The 26,525-nt window shown below is 33.3% G+C and overlaps 1 protein-coding gene across 1 annotated transcript in view; it reads left to right on the top strand.

The window, feature by feature from the left end:
• LOC143222482 (cell adhesion molecule 2-like) overlaps nucleotides 1-26,226 on the top strand; it is a 36,755-nt gene extending 10,529 nt beyond the window's left edge. Inside the window, exons 2-7 of the mRNA XM_076449086.1 lie at nucleotides 2,516-2,608; nucleotides 13,111-13,325; nucleotides 14,090-14,225; nucleotides 18,664-18,797; nucleotides 20,325-20,556; nucleotides 23,096-26,226. Of these exons, the coding sequence (XP_076305201.1) occupies nucleotides 2,566-2,608; nucleotides 13,111-13,325; nucleotides 14,090-14,225; nucleotides 18,664-18,797; nucleotides 20,325-20,556; nucleotides 23,096-23,214 (879 nt within the window). The 5' untranslated portion in view covers nucleotides 2,516-2,565 and the 3' untranslated portion in view covers nucleotides 23,215-26,226. The remainder of the gene's footprint in view (nucleotides 1-2,515; nucleotides 2,609-13,110; nucleotides 13,326-14,089; nucleotides 14,226-18,663; nucleotides 18,798-20,324; nucleotides 20,557-23,095) is intronic.
• Nucleotides 26,227-26,525: the final 299 nt, after the last annotated feature.

The following is a 26,525-nucleotide window of genomic DNA, read 5'->3' as shown; positions in this document are numbered from 1 at the left end:
TATTCTTTGATGTTCTAATTGCGTCCCTAATAATACATTACCTGAAGCTGGCATATTTATGTCAAGAAAAAATGGAATTTTAATTAGCTGAAGAAAAACATTTCCGATGCAAATCAGATTATGATATTAATATATTTATCTACTACCTGGGGCACCTGTCCTCTGGACCAAAGTTATGTTAACTCATAACAAGTAAAAGGTTTTAAAACAACGTGAAGACTTGCGCTCTCTTTAAAAATAAGCAAACAAAAAAACTTATAATTTGGTGAAGTTCTATCTTAGGAGTTAAAGTGGTGATGAGAAACCAAAAACCGAAAATTATGTACTCTTGTATAGACATATCGGACCTCCATACCAGTTTTAGTGAATATCCATATAAATCCTATGAAGTTACATGGACATACAATATACAGTACTATTATATAGATAGTGACAAATAGGAACCAATTCAGACTTTAATATGAAACTAAAAGTGGTTGCTGTATTAAAAGTTAATTACTAAGTGAAAATATTAGTTGTAAAATTAAATGGTAGGTTCGAAAAGGTCACAACACTGAATTCTATAGTCTGTGTTTTGTATGTTTTGTATTTCGCGCAAAGCTACACGAGGTCTATACGTGCTAGCCGTCTATAATTTAGCAGTTTAAGACAAGGGGAAGGCAGCTAGTCATCATTACCTATCGCCAACTCTTGGGCTACTCTTTTACCAACGAAGGTGGGATTGATCGTAACATTATAACACCACCACGGCTGAAAGGGCGAGCATGTTTGGTGTGACGGGGATTCAAACTCGTGACCCTCAGATTACAAGTCGAGTGTTTTAATTACCTGGCCATGGCGGGCTCTTTCGTCTGTGACTGCTGAACTTGAAATACCATCGGGGCCCGGCATGGCCAAGCGCATAAGGCGCGCGAATCGTAATCCGAGGGTCGCGGGTTCGCGCCCGCGTCGCGCCAAACATGCTCGCCCTCCCAGCCGTAGGGGTGTATAATGTTACGGTCAATCCCACTATTCGTTGGTAAAAGAATAGCCCAAGAGTTGGCGGTGGGTGATAATGACTAGCTGCCTTCCCTCTAGTCTTACACTGCTAAATTAGGGACGGCTAGCACGGATAGCCCTCGAGTAGCTTTGTGCGAAATTCCAAAACAAATACCATCGGAAAACTAAAACTTAAGTTCATGAAGTCAGAGCTCTTTTCAATAAGTATTATAACGCTCAATAGATTCTCTGATATAATTTATTTACAATGTTTACATATTTAAATAAAATATAACTTAAATTAAAATTACAATTGAAAATTTTTAGCTGGGTCAACTGATAAACGATACTTACAGATGTAGACAGGAAATGTATTTTGTTGTAATTGAAAGAGCTGTGTCCGTGTTGAGTATCTAAAGAATCAATTGATGTTGTAGGATCAACCACTAATTTTCATAATTGAAGTTAGCCCTCGCTAGGTATTCGCTGTACTTACTAAATACTAAATAATGATTTAACTGTTTATAACGTTGGTATATATAAGAACAAGATTTTGGTTTTTAGACAATAAGTTTTGGTTAATCCAAATTTAAATATATATTTTGACGAATATTGACTTGAGAGAAAAAAATTATTGTAGTAGTTTTAAAACAAGTTGGTATTATATTTCGTGAAATATAACCACAACTTTACAATAATAGAAAAACCTCAGATACTTTCTAAAAATAATTCTAATGTTCTAAAGCAATATTAATTTTAAATTAACATACGAATCTTATGTGCATACGAGTTTATGTTTTGATCACTTCTGTCAATTTCCATTGTACCAGTTTCTCCAAATTTTGGGGTACTTTTATGGGCCATTTTGTGGCAAAAAATCGAGAAAATCAGTTTTGTGTATTTATATTGCAATTTTCAAACTTGTATTAAAGTAACATAATCGAAATCCTATGGTTATTATGTCGAGTATATTAACCATTTACAAATACTTAAAATATAAGCTGCACTTTACGGAGCTAAGCCTTGTCTATTGTAATTGTTACAATAACGTTTACAAGGTATAAGCATACATTATCGTCTTATTCGATACCTTCTATTGATACATCACGACTATCGTGTTCACACAGTTCTATATCAAGGTTCTTTTGCGATATTTTTTGTCATATAAAATATAATTCCTTTATTACTCATCAATAATAAACTAGTAATATTCAGTCACTAGGTAGTTGAAGAAATTAGGTTCCTTTATCGCGTATATGAATTTCTTAAGTTAAGAACTACTCAGTTTTACCTTTATAGTATTGTCTTATACTTCCCACAAATTCCATTTACTGTAACACAAGAAATGCCAGAAAATATCATGATATTAGTTGGAGAAATGTTTTAAAATTTAGTTATTTGAAATAACTATATGAATTACTGTTACTACCGATTTCGGAGTTGAAACATTCCAAGACAGACAATTGGTAACACTTTAACTAACATACTATATTTGAAAATTATACTTATAAAATTGTTTTTTGTTTGTTTTTTTCAGCGTTATATCAAAGTGGAATGTGAGATCCGAGAAGCATTTTTTTAAGAACTATGGCTTTGCATTTTCATATCTTAGTGGTTCTCTTATTCAAAGGTGAGTACACGCCAAGCAATTTAAAGTTACGAAGTGAAACATATAATGCATTATCCTGAAGACTTTTGTATTTGGGAAGTATGCAATGAAAGCACTTGCCTCCCTATTTTGAAGTTTCATAGTCATGAAAATTATCCATTTATTCCTATCTAATCCATTTTTCCTATCCACATTAAAACAAGAAGAGGAATGCAGTTTTAGTTATGGCAATATAAAATAAGTTATTTTTTAAGAATGCTGACCCTCTATTCACAAGGATAACAAATAATTAGAACATTATAATAAAGACTTTGTTTTGTATTGAATTTCGCAAATATATAATTTCCTTGATTTTGAACTGCTGACCACAGAGGAGGCACTTGGTTTTCAACACCATAAAATTCACCATCCACGAGAAGCGTGTCACTCATTGCACACCCACAGTTTAAATTGTGGGAAACATTATTGTTATATTGTACGAACTTGAACTCATATCTGAAGCTCTAAAAATTCAGAACTTTACCACAGGACCAACAACTGCATTTAAACCTCTTCTTGATTAAATATGATATAGGCTAAATTACAATGAATCCGGCACTAAATAGAAGGATAAGTTGATTTAATATCCATGGAAGCGTAGAGATGGAAGCTTACACATTACAGTTATGTGGTCACACAATACTCTTTTACGAGGTCTACCCCGCTTGGTAGAACAAAACTGTTCTTCAACCATATTCTACTTAGCCAATAATATTAGCATGCCGTTTAAATTATTTTTTTCTTAAATTAGCCAATAATTATTCTGGTTTGTTTGTTTTAATGCAATGGGCTACTTGTGCTCGATTCATTGGAAGGAATCGAACCGCCGAATTTAACACTGAAAGATCTTAAGCTTGTCTTTGACCCGTCGGTTACCGACACGGCTACAAGGGTATTACGTAGGATAAAATTATTTTAGTCTTTAAGAAAAAAGAAAAGGCTTATTGCTTGGAATTAAACACAAAACTACATGATGGGCTATCTGTGCTCTGCCTACCACGCATATCAAACCGGATTCTAGCAGTGCGAGTCTTCGGACATCCCTCTGTGTCACTGGAAGGGGAGGGAGCATAGCAGAGGGAGAAACTATGTGTTTGTAAAATTGTTTTAAAATTATTTTTTTGTCGTATAAAGTTTTACATTTTGTTATTTGTCATATGATTTAAGCCTCGAAAAATATTTCACTCTACATTTCTAATGAAATTGCAAAATGGTCGAAATAAAGTTAGGAGAATAATTAATTGGTAAATATATACAAGTAATTTGATATTTAGTCCCTAAGGTACTAACTAGATGATACAAGTGACAAAATCATCCTGGATTGGATGTCATTCCATTGAAGGCTGACTCCCAGCAACTTGTAGCATTACGGTATGCTAGTAGACTCGCACTGCTGGAAGCAGAGTTTCGATACTCGTTCTGGGCAGAGCGCAGACAGCCCGCCGTGTAGCTTCGTGCTCAACTGCAACCAAACAATCAAGTCATTGATGCCTGTTGTACAGCTAGGTGAAGAGAAGCATTTCATGTTAAAGCGCCTTTCAAGATGCAGCTACATCTATCGGACAAAATTTAAACTCGCAACCTTTTCAAGAGTACATGGGATTCATCACTGACTCTGGAGTACAAATAACCTGAAATTTATTAGCCATTGAATACGAGTACATGTAATGGCGATTTTTAAATCACGAAAGAAAATTCTTATTCAATACTGTTACAAAGTTTAAAAGAGTTCTTATGATTAGTTCCTATCCTGAATATTGAAACTAAAAGTTGTTTGTTTGTTTTTTTGAATTTCGCACAAAGCTACTCGAGAGCTATCTGTGCTAGCCGTCCCTAAGTTAGCAGTGTAAGACTAGAGAGAAGGCAGCTAGTCATCACCACTCACCGCCAACTCTTGGGCTACTCTTTTACCGACGAATAGTGGGATTGACCGTCACATTATAACGCCCCCACGGCTGAAACGGCGAGCGTGTTTGGCGTGAGGAGGATGCGAACCCGCGACCCTCAGATTACGAGTCGCACGCCATGTAAGGCCTACTAAAAGTTGTACAAAACCGTCGTGCGTTTTATTTCATTAAAAACGTTTTAACAAGCTGTGTAGTAATTTTACAAATAGTACACTTACTTTCTTTGTTTTCCCGATTTATTTTGTCACGCAAGTTAAACATTCAGCAAAGTGTGATTATAAGCTATTAATATCGTATTATGCATATTCGTAACTGTGTCCGTGCGTATAAAATGTGAACTTTGTATTTTTGTCGAAAATATGCCAGCAATTCTCAGAGCAAGCACATATTTTAGAGATTCGTGCCATGTGATCTACCGTTTTAACAAGGTGAAGTTTCCTGTACACATAGCATTATAGCTCAGATATAATTACTATGTCATGATTAATGGGTACTTTTGCAGCGTTTGTGTTTCGTTGGCAAAACTACACTGAGAACAGAGAGATTAAATCTTACACATTTTATACCAAATGTCTACATCTTAAATTAAAAGAAGTTGTTACTCGCATTCAATTCAGTGAAGTTACGACTTTTATAAACAGCAAAGTATGGACGCCTTATGTTTATATCAAACAAATTGATTATATTTCAGCTTAGCCACCTAGGTATGCTTGTTTCTTTTTGAATTTCATGCAGAGATACACGAAGGCTATCTACGCTTGTCGTCCCTAATTTTGCAGTGTAAGACTAGAGGGAAGGCATCCAATCATCACCACCCAACTCCAACTCTTGGGCTACTCTTTTACAAACGAATAGTGGGATTGACCGTCACATTATAACACTCCTACGGCTGAAAGAGCGAGCATGTTTGGTGCGACGGGAATTCGAACCCTCGGCCTACGAATTACGAGTCGAGTGACTTAACCACTTGGCCGTGTCGGGCTCGTAGTTATGTACAATGTTTGTTTGTTTGTTTTTATTTCCAGCATAATAAAAATTATAAAAACAGTTGTAAATGTTCACTACAGAAGCTTCGTAATGTGCGGAAATGATCGAGAACCTTCATAATATCAATACACCACATTTGACATATAAATAAAATGGGCACATTCTTGTATTGTGCAAATTGACAAAATTTAAATTTTATAACAAATCTTCAAACTAATATACAAGTCTGTAGCACATTTTCCACACTCATTATTTTAGATTTTTCATATAGATGGCGTATTTCTGGTGTTTCCTCCATGTATTTGTCTGTAATTATAAACTGGTCTTCATCCATCTTTGCCTTTCTACCTTCGCTTTTGACCAAACCTGTGGAAGAAATATTTTATTTCTTCAAATTAGTTCACTCAAGATAAAGATTGTTATTGTACTTTGCCACACGTTTCTAGATGTGATGATTTGTGTAGTCGTTTGTGACTCATCATATAACAAGACCACTTTTCCAGATAACCAATCAGAAAAAAAAGAATAATTGTTAGGCCCCAAACACTGAAGTTATTCTTGTCTAACTGATTGGGTATACCGTCTGCAAATCCAGTAATGAGTATTCGTTATCTTTCGTTTATCTCTTGGCGATAGAGTGGTTTGCGCTAACCAGTTAGAACATAATTGCTTTCTAGTTCAAGTGCGACCCATATTATGAAGTGTTTTCTTTTTCTAAGTCGGAAACTTTCCTATCGTTAGTTACAGTTCCCTGTCACAAGAACTCAGAAAACTACAACACGCGACCTTCGTTAACTGTTTCTCTCAAGTGAGTACTCAAAAATTATAGCAGTTAAACATGTGTCCGATTTCAAACTAAATTTTAATTGTATAAGTAATACACGCGTGTATGTTATTGGATATCTAAAAAACTGAAGATAATGTCTTCTTTTATAAATCATCCAAATGTTTACAAATATAAAAATTCGCTAATTTATAACAATTTGGATACGCCATGATGAATTGATATGCACTTGACACAAAAAGCATGCTCTACTTAAAACACAGGTTGCTTCTAATAATTAAGCTATTAATTTTATTTTAATATATGTAGAAACGGCTCGTTTGGGTTGAGAAAATTTTTTTACGTAAAGGAGCGAACAACGTTTCGACCTTCTTCGGTCGTCGTCAGGTTAACAAAGAAAGAAAAAGGTAACTGACCGGAAGCTGACCACATGTTTGAAATGGGTTGTGTAACTGAGTGTCGGGATGTAGAGGGCGTGTTTAGATGTTTGAATATATAATTTTATATTATTTATTTTATTATTATTATTTGTTATATTATTTTTAATATAGGTATAAAGGCGTTCCTTTATATTGATTTATTTTGGGTTTAAGTTGTTGTATAAGTAAGGCTTCTTTAATTTTGCGTTTGTTTATGTTTGTTTCTTTATTTAGTATTTGAGTGTTTTCTATGGTTATGTTGTGTTTATTTGACTTGCAGTGTTCGAAAACGTGTGAAGGTGTGCAAGTTATTCGCTCCTTTACGTAAAATATTTTCTCAACCCAAACCATCCGTTTCTACATATATATTTTTCTCTACAAGTGGGTTTTCTCGACATCACTAATTTTATTTTACACTTAACTCGCTATTTTGTGTTTTACATCGAAACGTGATTGCGTTACAATAAGAAACGTAACTGAATCCTTTTTGTGAAAATGTTTCAGGTGATTAAATTGGAAATTTAAATCAGGTAAAATGATGTTAATAGTAACAGAGTTTTGTTTTTCATAAAAGGTGAAATTGGAAAAATAATCTGTGATGTAGAAAGAGATATAATGCATTAATTGATTGACTATACCCTGTACCATATACTACAGGGTTTCAGGTTCCAGGCTCACCAGCACAGTTAGGCCTGTTATAATGAACTTTCATGTCCGTTTACTTTACGTTCCTTCATGTTGTTTAAGTTTCATTTTAACAAGTTACACTAATATTCATGTAAATTTTAACAAGTCACACAAATATTCATGTAAATTTTAATAAGTTACACTGATATTCATGTAAATTTTAACAAGTTACACAAATATTCATGTAAATTTTAATAAGTTACACTGATATTCATGTAAATTTTAACAAGTTACACTGATATTCATGTAAATTTTAACAAGTTACACTGATATTCATGTAAATTTTAACAAGTTACACTAATATTGATGTAAATTTTCACAAGTTACACTAATATTCATGTAAATTTTCACAAGTTACACTAATATTCATGTAAATATTAACAAGTTACACTAATACTCATGTAAATTTTAACAAGTTACACAAATATTCATGTAAATTTTCACAAGTTACACAAATATTCATGTACGAGCGTTCTTCGTATAACAAAGCCACAAAGGGCTATCTGCTCAGCCCACCGAGGGGAATCGAACCTCTGATTTTAGTGTTGTAAATCCGGAGACATACCGCTGTACTAGCGGGGGGGGGCAATATTCATGTAAATTTTAACAAGTTACACTAATATTCATGTAAATTTTGATAAGTTACACTAATATTCATGTAAATTTTCACAAGTTACACTAATATTCATGTAAATTTTAACAAGTTACACTAATACTCATGTAAATTTTAACAAGTTACACTAATATTTATGTAAATTTTAACAAGTTACACTAATATTTATGTAAATTTTCACAAGTTACACAAATTTTCATGTAAATTTTAACAAGCTACACTAATATTGATTTAAATTTTTACAAGTTACACTAATATTCATGTAAATTTTCACAAGTTACACAAATATTCATGTAAATTTTAACAAGCTACACTAATATTCATGTAAATTTTTACAAGTTACACTAATATTCATGTAAATTTTCACAAGTTACACAAATATTCATGTAAATTTTCACAAGTTACACTAATATTCATGTAAATTTTCACAAGTTACACAAATATTCATGTAAATTTTAACAAGTTACACTAATATTCATGTGAATTTTCACAAGTTACAATAATATTCATGTAAATTTTCACAAGTTACACTAATATTCATGTAAATTTTAACAAGTTACACTAATATTCATGTAAATTTTAGTAAGTTACACTAATATTCATGTAAATTTTCACAAGTTACACTAATATTCATGTAAATTTTAACAAGTTACACTAATATTCATGTAAATTTTGACAAGTTACACTAATATTCATGTAAATTTTAACAAGTTACACTAATATTCATGTAAAGTCGCTCACATTCGTTTTGGAATTTACTTTTTTTAGAAGAGGTTTTTGGTGAGGAATAATGAATCTATTTTAAAGTGTAAGAAGCACTTTTCTTTTGATTGGATGCTCATTCAAAGAGCTCAAAGTCATCCAACTGAAAATGTAGGGAAATTTAAGCCCTAGAATTGTGCATGTTTGTTTCAAATATTTCTACAGACAAGGGTCAGTCTGCGTTTAACGCCCTTGGTTTTAACTAAACTAGTGAGAATACAACGATTCAAGACCAGTACTTGAGCTACTCGTATCTAATAGTGGGATTTAACCATCATTTTTATAATGTAGAGCAAAACTGAACGGTAACTGGAAGAGAACCATGGATCTTTGGATTTATAGTGCGGCAAATTAACCACTGCTCTACGCCCAGCTACTGGTTAGAGAAAATTAAAATGCAATAATTAATTTAGCATAACCCTTACGGTCGATTTTATGGAACTCAGTTATGTTTGTGAATAGTGAGGCTATCATCGATTTTCATATCAAAAGCATATTTTTACACCCATACAACGAACTAATATGCTAAGTTAAAAAACAGTCACACCAGCTTCCTTAACTAAGTAAAACATACTTAATGTTCGAGAAAATGTTCATCTTAAATTCTTAATTTTAAAACGAAGTAATGCATTTTGCAGTTACAAAAATGTAAGTAGATTATGCATTGGTTTCTCAATGTTCATGTCGATTTCGATGAATAAAGAGATAACGTTGCTTTATTTTTTGGTAGAGTATACATTAATAAAGTAGAATGGACAGTAACTACCTGTTGTGTAAAAAAAGAAAATGGTGTTTAGAATGATGTTTCAAAAGTTTTGTTAACTCGAAATTTCACTACATATAACAGTATCTTTTTAATTTTACAAAATAGTAATTTGTCGTATTGAAACTAAGACTTATTCCAGAATAAAATTATAATGAAGTTTCAGTATCTATAAATGTGTATCTGCCGCAATAAACTTATTCTTAATATTTTATAGAGAAGCATTTAGCAATTAGGTTGAGTAATATGGGTGTTGGGCTAAGGATTCTTGTACGGTAGGTGTCTGTGACTTGTTGGCGATAAGTTCTAAAATAAACGACCATCACGCACTTCACTTGTTTTCAAAATAAACATATGCAAAACAAATCCTACACTAAAGAGATGGATAGGCATATCAAAAACTATACAAATTTTCTTTTCAAAAGTTCACTTAGGTCTATTCAATTGCTTTAGAATTTCAACTGCCAAGCTGAACTAATTTCCTTTTTTTCTATAATTCACCTACAATTATAGCGCGAGTTACTACAGTGATATACTACTCTTCCAATAACTGTCTGGTCCTTTTGTCAGATCACACTAACTCTAGTTAAATTACTTTAAAAACTCACTTTGACCTTAGTGGAAAGAACACAAATAGCCCATTGTGTAACTTTGAGCTCAATTCAAAAACAACTTAAGTCTATCTCAAACAACCTTGACAGGTGGATGATTCAGATCATGTTGAATATTTAAAGGGATTCAAGCTCAAAATATCAAAAGGTACTGAACTGTTCCTCAAACCACCATATTTTTGTGATGGTCATTCAGATCATAAAGTGTGTTCAATTGCGGAATCCATCAACGTCTTTAGGGTGGAAGATGAGAGGTAAACTGAAGAGTCAATTGAAGAAGCTTTTTATACTATTAAATTAGTGTTAACATTTACGTTCAAGCTGTTTCTTTCAAATATATTTGCTGTAAAATTTGTATAAGCTTACACATCCTCCGTCAGTTAAAGGGTACTTCATCTTGTTGCAGACAAGTCTAGGGTTTTGTTTTATAACGTTTTAAAAGGTATTGGCTGTAAACAAGTCCAGACGATGTTTATATATTATCGGTGCTGTACACTTAGTCAGATTAGTTTTAAGATTTCTTAGAAATTTTTCTTAATATTTGAAACGCCTTGAAAGGCATTGGCGATAAGTTCCGTTTCATCCAATTCAGATTGTGTTTACGTATTATCGGTGCCATTAACTCAGGCGAATTAGGCTTTCCTTATATCTGCTAAAAGTTTTCCCTACTTATACGCAATCCGATCCAGTTTTATATATCTACTATGAGGCATAAAACCTTTTTTTTATATATCTACTATGAGGCATAAAACCTTTATGGTAAAGTAAGAAACTTCCCCTGCCCGGCACACACATCTTTTCAAAAACTTGTCTTTAACATTGTCCATGGTAAATAGTAATGTGTATTTTATTCAGTTATTTGAGAAAAAAACTTAAAGATAATTATTGCAAGGGTTAAGTTAAACCCTGGTACGAGTGAAAAAAAAACCAACAGAAATTTACATAAACAGTACATTTCTATAACTGCTATAATTGTTATAATTAGTGCTATAACTTAGTCTAAAACTTCAAGTGGGATAAAATGTTGGCATAGTCACTCATTTTGAATAAAAACCATGCATATTGATACAATTACCAGCTGTGATCCGACTAGAATCATTAGGAATTCATATAAAGAACTTATTACAAGTATATGGGAGGCGCGGCATAGCCAGGTGGTTAAGGTACTCGAATTGTAATCCAAGGGTCGCAGATTCAAATCCCCGTCGTCCAGACATGCTCGCCTTTTCAACCGTGGGGGCGTTATAATGTAATGGTCAATCCCACTATTCGTTAATAAAAGTGTAGTCCAAAAATTATCGGTGGGTGGTAATGACTAGCTGCCTTCCCTCTAGTCTTACACTGTTAAATTAGGGACGGCTAGAACAGATAGCCTTCGTGTAGTTTGGAGAGAAATTCAAATCAAACAAGCGTATATGTTTACTGCTATATACTTTTTACTGGTATAAAAAGCTCGTTAGTTCTGAGGTGTCTTTATTTACTTTGCATCAGACGAAGAATGACACAGGTCAAATAAAGTCCAACATATGTGCTCCTATAAAGAGATACATGTACTCTGGATACCAAATTTCTAGCGTCAAGTCTATGAACATGCCGCTATACTCCTAGGGTGGAGAGTATGTGCTTCTGTTTTAGTTGTATTGTAGCACTTTCTTAAATCTTTACCAAATCGTAGCTTAACACAAATCAGCCAGTTGTAACCATCTTTTAAGCTGGAGAGAACAATATTCTTGGAAATTCAACTGCGAATATTGAAATTCACAGTCGTCAGAAGATGGCTGGTATTTAATGTACTCATGTGAATGACAAAAATACCTACATTTAAGGTATCCTTCGGTTAACGTAACACTAACGATATTTATGCTTGTTTTCAATGTCTCATCGCTAGTGGTCAGGTCACTTATTTACAATTTTACTGCTCAATTCGTTTATTTAGTGTCGGCATGGCCAGATAGATAAGCCACTTAACTCGCAATCTGAGGGCCACGGTTTGGAATCTTCCTCTTAAACAATGTTTGTTTTGTTTGTTTTTGAATTTCGCACAAAGCTACTCGAGGGCTATCTGTGTTAGCCGTCCCTATTTTAGCAGTGTAAGACTAGAGGGAAGGCAGCTAGTCATCACCACTCACCGCCAACTCTTGGGCTACTCTTTTATCAACGAATAGCGGGATTGATCGTCACATTATAATGCCCCCACGGCTGAAAGAGCGAGCATGTTTGGCGTGACGGGGATGCGAACCCGCGACCCTCGGATTACGAGTCGCATGCCTTAACGCGCTTGGCCATGCCGGGCCATTCCTCTCAAACATGTTCACCCTTTTAGTCATGGGCGTTTTATAATAGTACGTTCAATCCTACTATTCGTCAATAAGAGAGTAGTCTAAGAGTTGGCGAGGAGTGGTGAAAACAAGCTGCCTTCACCCTGGTCTTACGCCAGCGCAGATAGCCCTCATGTGTATTTGCGTTAAATTCAAAAACAAATTTACAGTGCTTGACTGGACATTGGTCAATCGTCTATTTTGGTGTTTACAGAGACTAACCAACTATTTGTATTTTCTCATCATTACGAATGATCGTCTTATTTTACTATTCGAAGATAAAATCGTGGTATAATGGTGATTTTACTACCAGATTTATTAAGCAGTTTCTATACTATAATAGATAATCACCAAGTTAATATTCATGTTACGATATTCATGTTGACAGAAAATGTTAGTACGGTTAATCTTCAATTCTTATGTTATGCTTATTTACGTAATCAGTTGTTACTACAGATTACATGAGATGTTAAAATAAAACCAATTCATGGCTCGAAAGTTTGCATCAAGTATTTAAAAAACAGAAAAAAAAATGAAGTTATTGCGGACCATTAGTATCCGTAGGAGATAAAGCCAACTGGATACTTTCGACCCTTATTTCTGGTACTCATATGAATATGTTTATATTTGTAGACATACAACAGCTTGTGGGCGTGCACCTGAAAGTATTGGATATCCCGTCGCCGACAGCTTCGGGGCAGTCTATTGAACTCACTTGCTCTTATGAACTGGACGGTGACAAACTTTATTCGGTTAAGTGGTACAAGAATAACACAGAATTCTACAGATATTTACCAAATGACTGGCCCCCTGGTCAGTTCCTCCCCTTGCCAGGCGTACGAGTTGACGTAAGTGTAGTTTGCACTCTTTGATGACGTTTTACACATGGATACTTTCAAAAGGTTATGACAAGCAGATAACTGGAAAAAAAAACTATAAAACTTAGCCATTAAGTATCACAACTGTTGCTTCAAGACATTGTATTGATACTAAATATAGTACTGATTTTTAGGTTGTATACGAAGTTCTTAAAAGGTAGTTAAACTAATTAATTTTATATAATTAAAGAGCGGATTCAAACTTAGTTTCCAAACGAGTTAAAACTACAGCTCGGAGCAAAAAAAAGGAGAAAAAACAAGAAACTACATTGAAGTTTTTAGCAAATTCCTTGTACGTCATGCAGTATGATAAAGGTATAAACTTTGAAAAAAAAACAATTTCTGTTCTGGTCGACACAAGTCGACACAAGAGTTTATATAAAAACTGAAGAGTGACATATTTGCCGTCTTTTAGACTTTAGTTATTCCAAAAATCTTCTGTACACCATACAATGTGGCAACGATAGTAAATAAATTATTTTTATTAAAATAAACCTTAGTTTGATTTTTACAGCAAGTTGGTATAATTGCTCTAACTTGATCACTTATTAGGCTAATAATGAAAGCTAATCAACTTGATGACGCTATGATTAAACGTCGAACATTTTGGGGGCATTATATATATATATATATTTTTGTAATTGGCTAGAAAATAGCTCAAAATAAAATCAGCTTAAGAACTATTACTAAATATACACCATCACGTGCTATTTGTTTCCTTTTGTTCTCACCAGCTTTCGAAGTCAGGTGAAAACAAGGTTTACCTAAATCGCATTAGTCTGGAATCTGCTGGAATTTATCGTTGTGAAGTTTCTGCTGAAGCGCCCTCTTTTCAAACAGTCGAAGCAAGTAAACAATTGGAAGTCACAGGTATGTGTTGTAATTTATGTTAAAACGAGGTTTAAGTTGTTGTTTCTCTTTTTAAATCAGAAAATTTAGCATAAAAAAGGAATATACAATTAAAAAGGACTTAAAGATACCATCTTGAAAATACCGTAACGAACTGATGCGAACTTTATGCCAGTTTCTATACGTGTACAATAGATATATATATATATATACACGCACACGCTTGTATGTATACTTATACTGAGCAGATAAAGCAAAGCAATTGTGATACTCAAAACAAACGACCTTATTGATACCTAAATGTCAGTTTCAGTTTGTATTTTATTGGACGCTTTTGAACTAGCTGTAAAGCTATTCAAAGCATCAGTTTGATGTTATAAAGTTGTTTATTTCTAGTATTAATACATTTTACATACACCATCATACAGTGCGTAAATTAAATGAAAATCACTTGTGTATTTACTCTTTGGATCTGTTTGGTTTGTTTTGAATTTCGCGCAAAGCTACTCGAGGGCTATCTGCGCTAGCCGTTCCTAATTTAGCAGTGTAAGACTAGAGGGAAGGCAGCTAATCATGATTACCCACCGCCAAATGTTGGGTTACTATTACTAATAAATAGTGGAATTGACCACCACTATATAACGCTCCCACGGCTGAAAGGGTGATCATGTTTGATGCTACCGGGATTCGAACCTGTGACTCTCACATTACGAGTCGAATGACTTAACCACCTGGCCATGAACCACCAGAACCAAAACATTTGAATCTCAAATGAAATATATACTTTTATATAGTCATACACAATAAAATATTTTCAGCACATTAATACGAGTTAGGGTAACTAAATTAACACGAGAATGTCAAAGAAATTAAACTTAAAGTCAATAATTATTTTTAAACGGCTACTGGAAGAACGAATAAAACAGAACGTACTTTGTTATCATTTCCTTGAAATAACCTTGTGATAATAATCATCAAAATATATAATCTCCGAACTTATTGTGTTTGAAAAAACATACAGCCAGTTTATACATAGATCTTTATCAGACATAATTAATGGAAAAGTTCGATAAATTCTGCTTTTACTTCAAATGTTTAAAATTCAGAATAGTTAATAATAAAAAACTCAGACAAGTTAATGAAGTTTTTCATTGGATAATTGTTGTTAAAACGTTAGCTAATTATAACTTGTGTGTAAGTAACAAGTATTATTTCTCCATAGGATACTGTAGGTGTTAATTTACAGAAGTGTGGATCTAAACGACTTGCTTGTACAAGTTATGAAACTGCTTAGATTAAAATTATCACCAATAAGGTTTGTACAGATAGTGTATTTCAATTATGCACATTTTTCGTTTGTTGAAGAGAATGCAGGACGAAACTGTCCTAACTCGTCATAGAGATAAAAACAATAAAGCATTGAAAAGTACAATTACATTATCACAGCCCAGTTTACTAAAAGTGAACGAAACTCTGACCCATTCAAATAAAATTATGTAATTAGTTTCGTAGTTTTGTTGTTTCCACAGAACATATGTTCAACCCTTGACACCCAGGTCGACTGAAAAGGGTTAAATGGGAATGTAAAAAACAAAACAAATTACTTTAGACAACAAACAATGGTGCCTGAAACTCTAACAAACACTGGTGCCTGAAACTCTTTTAAAACATATTAACTTAAGCCTTTACAAAACATATTTCTTGAAGGTAGATTTAATATTTAATGTTTCATTATTTGTCGCAAGTTCCCTCAAAACCTTCCTTATTGGAGTTCATAAATATTCAATACGTGGTAAGTGTAGTAGGGGCCTACCTTACTCTGTAGAAGCAATTATTTTAGTAGGAACACTTCGTATTTCACACGCCTTATAACTTATATTTGGGTTATTACAATTCATTTTCTAGAAACAACACAAAGAAACCACGTACCTAGTGTCATTATCTACTATATATCATTTAGTATGGTAGCACTTAATAGAAGGGACCGTAATAAAATCAAATGGCGGCCATAAAAATTACTTGTTTAAAACCAGCTTCAATTGTTTGAATATTAACAACGATTGTTTCAGAGCATCGGCCGAGCCAAACTAAATCATATTGTTTTCTAAATCTATATATACCTGTTTATTGAGGACATCGAAGTTACCATTTCTACAAAGTTTCATTCAAGTAAGAAAATAAGTGACTTTTCCAGACAAGCGTACAGAAAAAGTAAATACCTTCATCGCTCTAATGCTTAAATAGAACTCTTTCGTCTGGGGTCCCAGTAATTTTTCTTCTACCGAAAAGAATACTGATATATATATATAACAAAAAGACAAACCAAAACAAAAGTAAAAACGCTACACCTATTGAAAGGAACCCCAGGGTACAGGTTATAATGTGGAATATAAAATGTACCGTGAGTTCTGGACGTGAGTTAAAAGTAGGACCTATATTACGGTGGGGATACACCATCTATCAGTCGACTTCATTCACCTGTCTCACATAAAGAAATAACGTCAAGGAATAAAATAAAGGCCCAGTCTGGCCAGGTGGTTAAGGCGCTCGACTCGTAGTCCCAGAGTCGCGAGTTCGAATCCCCGTCGCACCAAACATGCTAGCCATTTCAGCCAGGGAGCGTTATAATGTGATGATTAATCCCACTCTTCGTTAGTAAAATTGTAGCCCAATAGTTGGCAGTGGGTGTTTATGACTAGCTGCCTTCCCTCTAGTCTTATACTGCTAAATTAGGGATGGCTAGTGCAAATAACCCTCGTCTAGCTTTACATGAAATTCAAAACAAACAATAGAAATTGAAATAAAAATAATTGAAAGTAGGAAAGTAAGATGGGAGTGCTCAAACTCACAACGTTCAGCACCTTTGTCACCTTTCACTGCCTGCAAATAGTTGTGGGAAAGTATCTGCTCTCTAAAGTAAGGAAGAAGAAAAATAAAGATTGAATAATAATAAAGTAGTAGCACTTGGAGATAAGTAAGTAAAATAAACTTACCTCGTAAAGATGTTTTCTAGTTCCCACTATGGTGTTCAGGCACTAATTTGTAGTCCCAGTAAACTAATTATACTAGTATTAAAGGCTCTAATGAGTGATTTGACCTAATTAATTATAATCATAATTCCCAACCATGACTTATTAAGTTTACTCTGACTATCAGTTTTCATACTCTAAACAAACTTTTATATGAGGTAAGGTGTTCATCCGCATAAAGTTGTGCCGAGTTGTTTTAAGACCTTATTCGTAACTAAAAATATTTATTAGGAACGTTTAATAGAAATTCTTTAATTTACTTTGTTTTATTTATTTAATATAGTCATATATTTATCACAGAATATTTTACTAATTGTATTTAAAGTTTCTTTATTTAATAAATTAAATATTATTTTTCGTTTCAAGATAAATAATAAAATATCGTAATTTATTACAATTTTTACAAAATCTGAATAACTTTGAGGTTATAATATCTATAACAGAAATGAGTGGTACGTTACTATTCATTTCTACATATGTGTGCTACTTTATAATTAGATTTGACAGCAGGTTGGTTGAGATGTCGATGAGCAATAAAAATCGGATCGAGTACACGCACGCGCGCCACCGCTAATAAACACGAACCAAACAAGTAAAATGTGAAAAAAATTAAGTTTCATAAACACAAATTAGGATCCTCATGTACTAACCTAGCTATCTGTACTAATATAGAAAGTTTAGTTCTACAAAAATCTTAAAAGATAAAGGAAACTATAAGAAGTGAGTTATTTTAAATTAATATTTATGTATCACCTCTATCTGCACGGGTTCGATTCCCCTCGGTGGGCTCATTAGATAGCACGATGTGGCTTTGCTACAAGAAAAACACTATATGCACGGGAATATATACGTACTTTTAAGTCAGATTAATAATACTAAGTAATATAAATTTTGTTCCAGGATAATATATGTTATTTCTTAATGGCTTATATTGTAAAAGTACAGAAAATGACCATTATTCCCTTCAAACTTTGCTTTGTGACCTGGATTATGAAATTTAGAAATTAACCTATTTTTTGTATGTAAAAACGGGTAAATTTGTACATTTTCATTTACATAAGGTCTGAATAAAACAACGTATGAATCAAGATTTACATGTATTTATACTAAAATTATACAAAAATATTTAGAAGTGAGTAGTTTTTTGAGATTTGCGACTGTAATGTAAATCATTTTCACGTATCAGTCCCCAAATATAGTCTCCCATCATGTTTTTGTTATACGCTCCCAGGTTACAAAAGCAAAGTTTGAAGAGAAAAATAGGTCTTTTCCATTTACTTTAGGCATAAACAATTGGGAAATAACACTTTCTGTCCAGGAACAAGAAAAAGTAAAATTTTTCTTACGTAGTGTTATGTTTGTTTTGAAATTTATAAAATAGTAGTTTCTTGTAACATTATAAAAGTATGTTTTTTTTTCTTTTAATTTAGTCTTTCCAACAGAAGGACCTCGTATAAATGGGGGAAGACATGAGTATGCAGTTGGTGACACAGTAAACATCAATTGCACTTCAGCCAAATCCAGACCTGAGGCTCAGATACGCTGGTATATAAATAATAAACCGGTAAGTGCAGCACACTTTACCATATATATTTTTTTCACAAATAATTTAACCAACCTGTAGCTAAGATACACTGGTACGTAAGAAATAAACCAATAGGTGTAACAGACTTTATCAGAACCTGAATTTCACACAGAATTCAATTAACCTGAAGCTAAGATACACTGGTACGTTAGAAATAAACCGGTAGGTATACCACACTGTCGAAATCTAATTTTCACACAGATTACAAGTTATTTTAAGTCAATATAACAACATTAATTAACTTTATAAACCTCAAGGATTTATTAATGACGTATTGGAAAGATTGAAGGTCTTTAATTACGAGTAATTTAAAGTAAATTATGACTGTTGTTACTTGTTGTTACGCAGCGTGTTTAGAGGTGATATGTGTGTCGCATACAGTTTTTAAAGTAGTTATGAGAAAACAGTTTTCTAAATAAATAAATAAAAGATATTGGCCCAATTATTATTTAAGTTTTCATAGTTCTTTTGGATCTGGAACATATAATCTCTAATTAGTAGTACTGCACTAGGTCTAAACAAACATACAGAGACGAGGCCAACCTTTAAACGTTAGGTTTATTTGATACTATTGGTATATTCTATATTATCAACCTCTTAACAGGATATTGCTGTTTGTTAAAGCTAGGTGTTATAAGCTCTTCAAATCCAAGTTTGATACCCAGGAAGTGTAGAACAAAATTACATCATAATGTAACTTTGTGCTTAATAACAAATAAATACTGATTTTGGTTTACAAAACCGAATCCTTATAATTTCTTTCGTTGAGGACTTTCCTAAGTTAATTGTTTTGTGAGTGCGCTATCCCATTTGAATAATTCTAGGTTAGGTCGAAACAATAGCACATGAAAAAACAATAAAAAAGGCCCCAGCATGGCCAGGTGGGTAAAGGCGTTCGATTCGTAATCTGAGGGTCGGTTCGAATCCCCGTCGCACCAAACATGCTCGCCCTTTCAGCCGTGGGCGCTTTATAATGTGACGGTCAATCCTACTATTTGTTGGTAAAAAAAGTAGCTCAAGAGTTGGCGGTGGGTGGTGATAACTAGCTGCCTTCTACCTAATCTTACACTCCTAAATTAGGGACAGATAGAGCAGATAGCCCTTGAGTAGTTTTCCGCGAAATTCAAAACAAACAGGCAAGAAAAAAATAACAAGTCAGATTCTACTAAAATCAGAATTCTAATCGTTTCACTGACCATATGCTCAGTTTTGCTTCTCCTAAACAGTTCCTCGAAGAGTAGATTCATCATCATTGTAGTTTGGTAATCTTCTGATATACAGACATAAAATGATGTTTACAATTGATAAATTAAGATATAAAAAAGAGCAGAGAAAATATAAACCATAATAAACATGATTCTCTTATGATTTTTATGTTAAGGATTGCAATGGTTGATAGCTTTAGGTTAGCTAATGACGTAGTGTCTTTACTGTTATTGTTTTTGTATTTAGAACAAAATAGATTAATACATCTTTTTATCTCATTAACTAAAATTTCCTGTGTAGGTTCAAGCGGAATACATCACAACATTTCCAACTAAACATCACGGTGATGGCTTGAAAACATCAACAGTCGGATTACGGTTTGACGTCAGAGATGACCACTTGTGGAACGGAAGAGTTAAATTACGATGCACAGCAACCGTTTCTAGGGCTGTTGAGTTGAGTAACGAAGCGGTGATATTTACAAGGCAACGGCATGCTTCTGATTTACGTATAAGTAACACTATAAATCAAGGTAATACAATTATTTCTTTAATAAAGTTCATTTGATTTACGCCCTGCCATGACCAGATGGTTAAGTTACTCGACTCGTAATCTGAGGGTCGCGGGTTCGAGTCTCCGTCACACCAAACGTGCTCGCCCTTTCAGCCGTGAAGGCATTATAATGTTACGATCAACCCACTATTCCTTCGTAAAATGAGTAGCCCAATAGTTGGCGATGGGTGTCGATGACTTGCTGCCTTCTCTCTAGCGTTACACTGCTAAATTATGGACGAATAGCGCAGATAGCCCTCGTGTAGTTTAGCGCGAAATTCAAAACAAACCAAACCGTTTGATTTACTAATCACAAACGGAGAGTTTTACTAGATTTATCAATCACAAACGAAGAGTCTTACTAGATTTACCAATCACAAACGGAGAGTTTTACTTGATTTACCAATCACAAACGGATAGTTTTACTTGATTTGCCAATCACAAACAGAGAGTTTTAGTAGATTTACCAATCACAAACGGAGAGTTTTACTAGATTTACCAATCGCAAACAGAGAGTTTTACTTGATTTGCCAATCACAAACAGAGAGTTTTAGTAGATTTACCAATCACAAACAAAGAGTTTTACTAGATTTACCAATCACAAACGGAGAGTTTTACTTGATTTACCAATCACAAACGGAGAGTTTTACTTGATTTGCCAATCACAAACAGAGAGTTTTAGTAGATTTACCAATCACAAACAGAGAGTTTTACTTGATTTGCCAATCACAAACAGAGAGTTTTAGTAGATTTACCAATCACAAACGGAGAGTTTTACTAGATTTACCAATCGCAAACAGAGAGTTTTACTTGATTTGCCAATCACAAACAGAGAGTTTTAGTAGATTTACCAATCACAAACAAAGAGTTTTACTAGATTTACCAATCACAAACGGAGAGTTTTACTTGATTTACCAATCACAAACGGAGAGTTTTACTTGATTTGCCAATCACAAACAGAGAGTTTTAGTAGATTTACCAATCACAAACAGAGAGTTTTACTAGATTTACCAATCACAAACGGAGAGTTTTACTTGATTTACCAATCACAAACGGAGAGTTTTACTTGATTTGCCAATCACAAACGGAGAGTTTTACTTGATTTTCCAATCACAAACAGAGAGTTTTAGTAGATTTACCAATCACAAACAGAGAGTTTTAGTAGATTTACCAATCACAAACGGAGAGTTTTACCAGAAGAAACCAAACACTGAAAACAAAATTTAAAATTGGATGGAATTAGTTTTGATTTAGTTTTGACGGATTATCCTCAGTTTATCCCTGATTTTAATATATTCTCCTTCTTCTTGTTAAGATAAGACTCCACAAAACGTCCTATTCCTAACTGTATCTCGTCTCCTCACAATCTGTTAATCGCGGATACAAATTCTCGTCATCGAACATGTTCTCCTTTTCAGTTTGGTTTGCTTTTGGATTTTTGTTTTTATTTTGCGCAAAGCTACACGAAGGCTATCTGTGCTAGCCGTCCCTAATTTAGCAGTGTAAGACACTATTATTTTACCAACGAATAGTGGGATTGAATGTAACATTATAACACCCCCACGACTGCCCTTTTAGACGTCAGAGCGTCATAATGTGACAGTCAATCTTATTAGTTGGTAAAATAATAGTCCAAATGTTGGCGGTGAATGGTGATGACAAGCTGTTTTCCCTCTAGTTTTCACTACTAAATTAGGGACCGTTAGTGTTGTTGTCGCTCTGTGCGAAGTTTAAAACACAACCTTGGTCTCCTTCACTATTTTGAACTGATTTTTCAATATTTTGTTTCCATTTTCTCCTTATTCTCCGTAAGGGATCGAACTGATATAGTCAGGCAGTTAGGGCGTTCTACTTTCACTCTGAGGGTCGCGGGTTCGAATCCCTGTCTTCCAACATACTTGTTCTTCCAGCTGTGAAGGCATTATAATGTTACAATCAATCCCAATATTCGTTGGTAAAGGAGTTACCTCTGACCTGTCACTGTTAAATTCGGGACAGTTAGTGCAGGTAACCCTCGTGTAGCTGCACGAGAAAAGTCAAACAAAATCGAACCTGTGAACCGTTTTCCTATTGGTATCCACGTCAGATATTTCATCCGGGACCCTCTTTATCCATCACCATGACATGTCCCTACTACAAAAACTGACTTCTCTCTATATATTCCCATTTATCTTTTATCTCTATAAATAACGCTGCTTGTATTTTCCTTCTGTTTTCTCGCTGGGAATCGTTATAATCTGTTATGAAAGAAATTAGAAAATGTATACATTGCAAACTTTCTTAAAATACAATTACGTGATTATCAAATGATAATAAAAAAATTCACATCTTGATGTGGTCTACGTAAGTTATGCAAATAGTGAAATAATTCAATTTTATAATACATTCACCATTTAAAGATAAGTTGAAAAGCATTATAGGTTCACAGTATGTTTTCTGAACTTCAAAAAAACAAAAAACAAAGAACAGGATACTTTTATTTTTGGAAAAACGTAATCAAATATTTTGGTACTTTGCAGTTGGTGGGAAAGCGACAGCGAAAACTATACCGGTTCAACTGAACATGTCCGTTTGTATCGAGTTTCTTATGCTACTATATTACCATTCAGCATTATTCACCCACATGACCCCAGTTTGACCTATATGTTGACATCTCAGTTTGTTTGTGTATTTAGTGATATGTCTGTGATATGAAGACATTTTCCAATCCTTTGTTCCGGTTAAGAAAACAACAACAACAGGTATACCAATTATTAAGAACCTGAGAAAGAAAAACAAACATTTAAATTATGTGAAAGATGAAAAACATTTCTACAGATTGCTTGTTGTTTCATATGTAATGCAGTGGAATTAGTTTAGGCAAAAGTGTTGTATATCCATCTTTGTTTTAATGTTAAATGATTATCCATTACGTTTCTGAGTACACAAATTTTAAAGTGAATGTAACGCTAAAACTAGACGTTAATAATGTGATATGGTTCCATAGATATTAATCAGTATAATCCAATAAAAAAGCAGTTGAGTTTCTCCTTTGTTATCACATGTCATTTAGTTTGCAAGATAAAAAAATATAAGTAATTACAATAAGCTTTAAGTATCTAACATAAGACTTAAAACCTAATTTATAGGAAGTAGCCATTAAATGCTACGGGCATTTACACTACAATAACTGTTTTGGTCTGTTATTCTGCAAGAAACTACGGTTATTCTACGCAGACCAACAGTTTTACCACGTGCTTCAAGCGTTTTTACAAGAATTTTGTTTTCAATTAATGTTTAATTTACGTAAAATTTACATTCGTGTATGTATTTCTAGTGATGTTTCTCAGTCTATAAATAAATATTTAAAAACTTATGGTTAAGCTACACAAAACAATGTTTTTATATGTATTTCAAGGTTTTCTTTTGTTGCGATTACATATATCTAAAAACATTTCAAATGGTTTATTCACAGAACATAACTGAACGTGCTATATGGTTTCTTGAAACATTACTATTCGCTACGTTGCGTTTAGTGATTTCTCGCTTTCAAACTGAAAAACTACATAAAAATTGCATATGATTCAACTTTTAATTTACCCACTTTAATACAGCGGCATGTCGAGTGACTTTCAAACATTATAAACCAAATTTTGATCCCCGTGTACAGATAATATTTGCACACACATCTTGAATTGGGTTTGTCACGTTTTTAATTGGGTTTTTGTTTGTTTAAAGTTAAACACAAAGCTACATAATGGGACCTCTGTACTTTGCCCACAACGGGTATCGAAACCTGGTTTCTCGCGCTGTAACTCCCCACTTGGGGGTTAATTATATCATATCTCATACACTATTCATCATAGAGAGAGTTAATCCTAAAACTAACAACTGTGTATCCTTGTCTTCAGTCCAGTTGTCCCCAAGAACAACGGTCTGGCTTTTTGTACAACTCAAAGTCAATAACCAACACGTTGCAGACAAATGTATTTAAAGAAAATTAAAAAAAACACAAAAAAACATTCAACTCAAAACGTAGGGGGAAGCAAAACATTAAAGATATTACTTCAAAGTTTACGTTTGTTACATACATTAAAGTCTAACGAATAAAATGTAACACTCCTGCTACACTATTATCACATTTATTTACCACAAGAGTAAATCACCATGAGGCAGACAAACTATCAAGTTAATACGTGAAACACTAAAGCATTAAGTATTGCACTTGAAAAATCAAGGACAATAAAAAAACAAAAAAACACGCTAATTTTAGATTTTAAACATTACAAACACTTGTCCTGATGTAAGTACTGACTTGTAAAGCCTATAAATAAAAATAGTATGAATAATAATAACATAAGCCTGCTAATTTAAACTACATAAAAGCTATTTTGGTTTTAAAAACGAATTTTCCATAATTCAGCTAGATTTAGTAAATTATATTCATTTTCTGTAGTGTGAGACCTTTTTAAAAATCGGGATAAATAAACCTCTTACTTAGAGGAAATTATTATTTCGTTTATCACGAGAAACATTTTATATTCTTACGTTTTGGTTGAAGAACGATCGATAAGACTCGGACGTCGCGATTGGTCTAGAGAAATCTATGACTAGTGGCTGTCAGCATTTTAAGCATAAAAAAACGTGATCCGAGTTTAATAAAAATGACTACGTGTTACGTTTTGTGAAAAGTATGTACATGTTAGAGAACTATTAATATCATTTTCGGATTCAATGTACATACATGAATTGTTGCAGAATACGTAAACATATCAGGGCAATAAGAAAGCCATCGCAGATCTGTGTAATTAAATAATTCAGTTACCTAAAGATAAATAAACATCCTTAAATAAAATATGTCGTGAGTCGTGTTGACAAAGTTATGTTACTAAGTTACCTAAGCAACATACCTACTCCTACGCCTATTCAATACGAAATAGCCTCCTGGCACGTTTTGCTCAGCATTAGTTAGGCGTAGGCAGATTGGGATTACAATGCATCATGAGCCAAAACTAGTTTAATCTGTAATTCGACGAAGTTTGTTTTTTTATCTGAGTGTAACTAATGTAACTAGGTACATAATAATTACGATCTGATAACGCGGCTGAAAATCTCTAAGAGTTTTTGCTGCAGTATGAATACGACAAATGAAAATTTGCCAATTTACTACTGGGTCACTTTTAAAAAGTCAAAATAGTTTAGACTTTAAAATATAACAGCTTTGTAAATGAAATATAAATGCAAGACCACAATTGATAATATAATATTTATCACGTTATTAATATTAACGTTTTTATTAATCACAAAACTACACTGTGCTCTACCCATCACGGGTATCGAAACCCAATTTATAGCGTTCTAAGTATGTAGATACACCGCTGTGCCACTAAGAGACAACATTAATAATAAGATGTTTACCAGAAAAAAAATCATTTTTTCAGGCTTATAATATATCAAATTGAAGCTCTAATAAAAAATAGACTTTGGCAGTATTCCTTTTTAAGGGTGGACAGTTTACATGGTTAGAACATTGTATTATAAACATCAGCAGTGTCAGAACACTATCTCTCAGCAGAAAAAATACAAATGTGTATTGAAGAAAACGCAATTACGTATTGAATAAAGACGATATAACACTGTTTTGAAAATCGATTTTATATTTATATTATTTATACATTAAAAAGATCTCTCAGATAATTAAAGTATAGACTTATTTATATAGCATTTTGCAGGTTATTTTCATATTTCTAATTAAAATTTAAAAGTCGTTTTGAAAACTGAAAAATAACGGTTAATTGGGTGAATTTCTATGGTAGCATTTCACAATGTTTTATATAAACGTCAAATATTTGAATACTTGAGATATTGTTTAATTAGTGATTCTGATAAAATGTAAATATTTATTTTGCTTCCATCGAAACAATGTTAAAATAAACCACGAAACTGATATCAATCTAAACATAATTTTTA

The sequence above is a fragment of the Tachypleus tridentatus genome, chromosome 1, assembly GCF_004210375.1.
Source record: "Tachypleus tridentatus isolate NWPU-2018 chromosome 1, ASM421037v1, whole genome shotgun sequence".
NCBI classification, from domain to species: Eukaryota; Metazoa; Arthropoda; class Merostomata; order Xiphosura; family Limulidae; genus Tachypleus; species Tachypleus tridentatus.
This window is presented reverse-complemented; position numbering and strand designations above follow the sequence as displayed.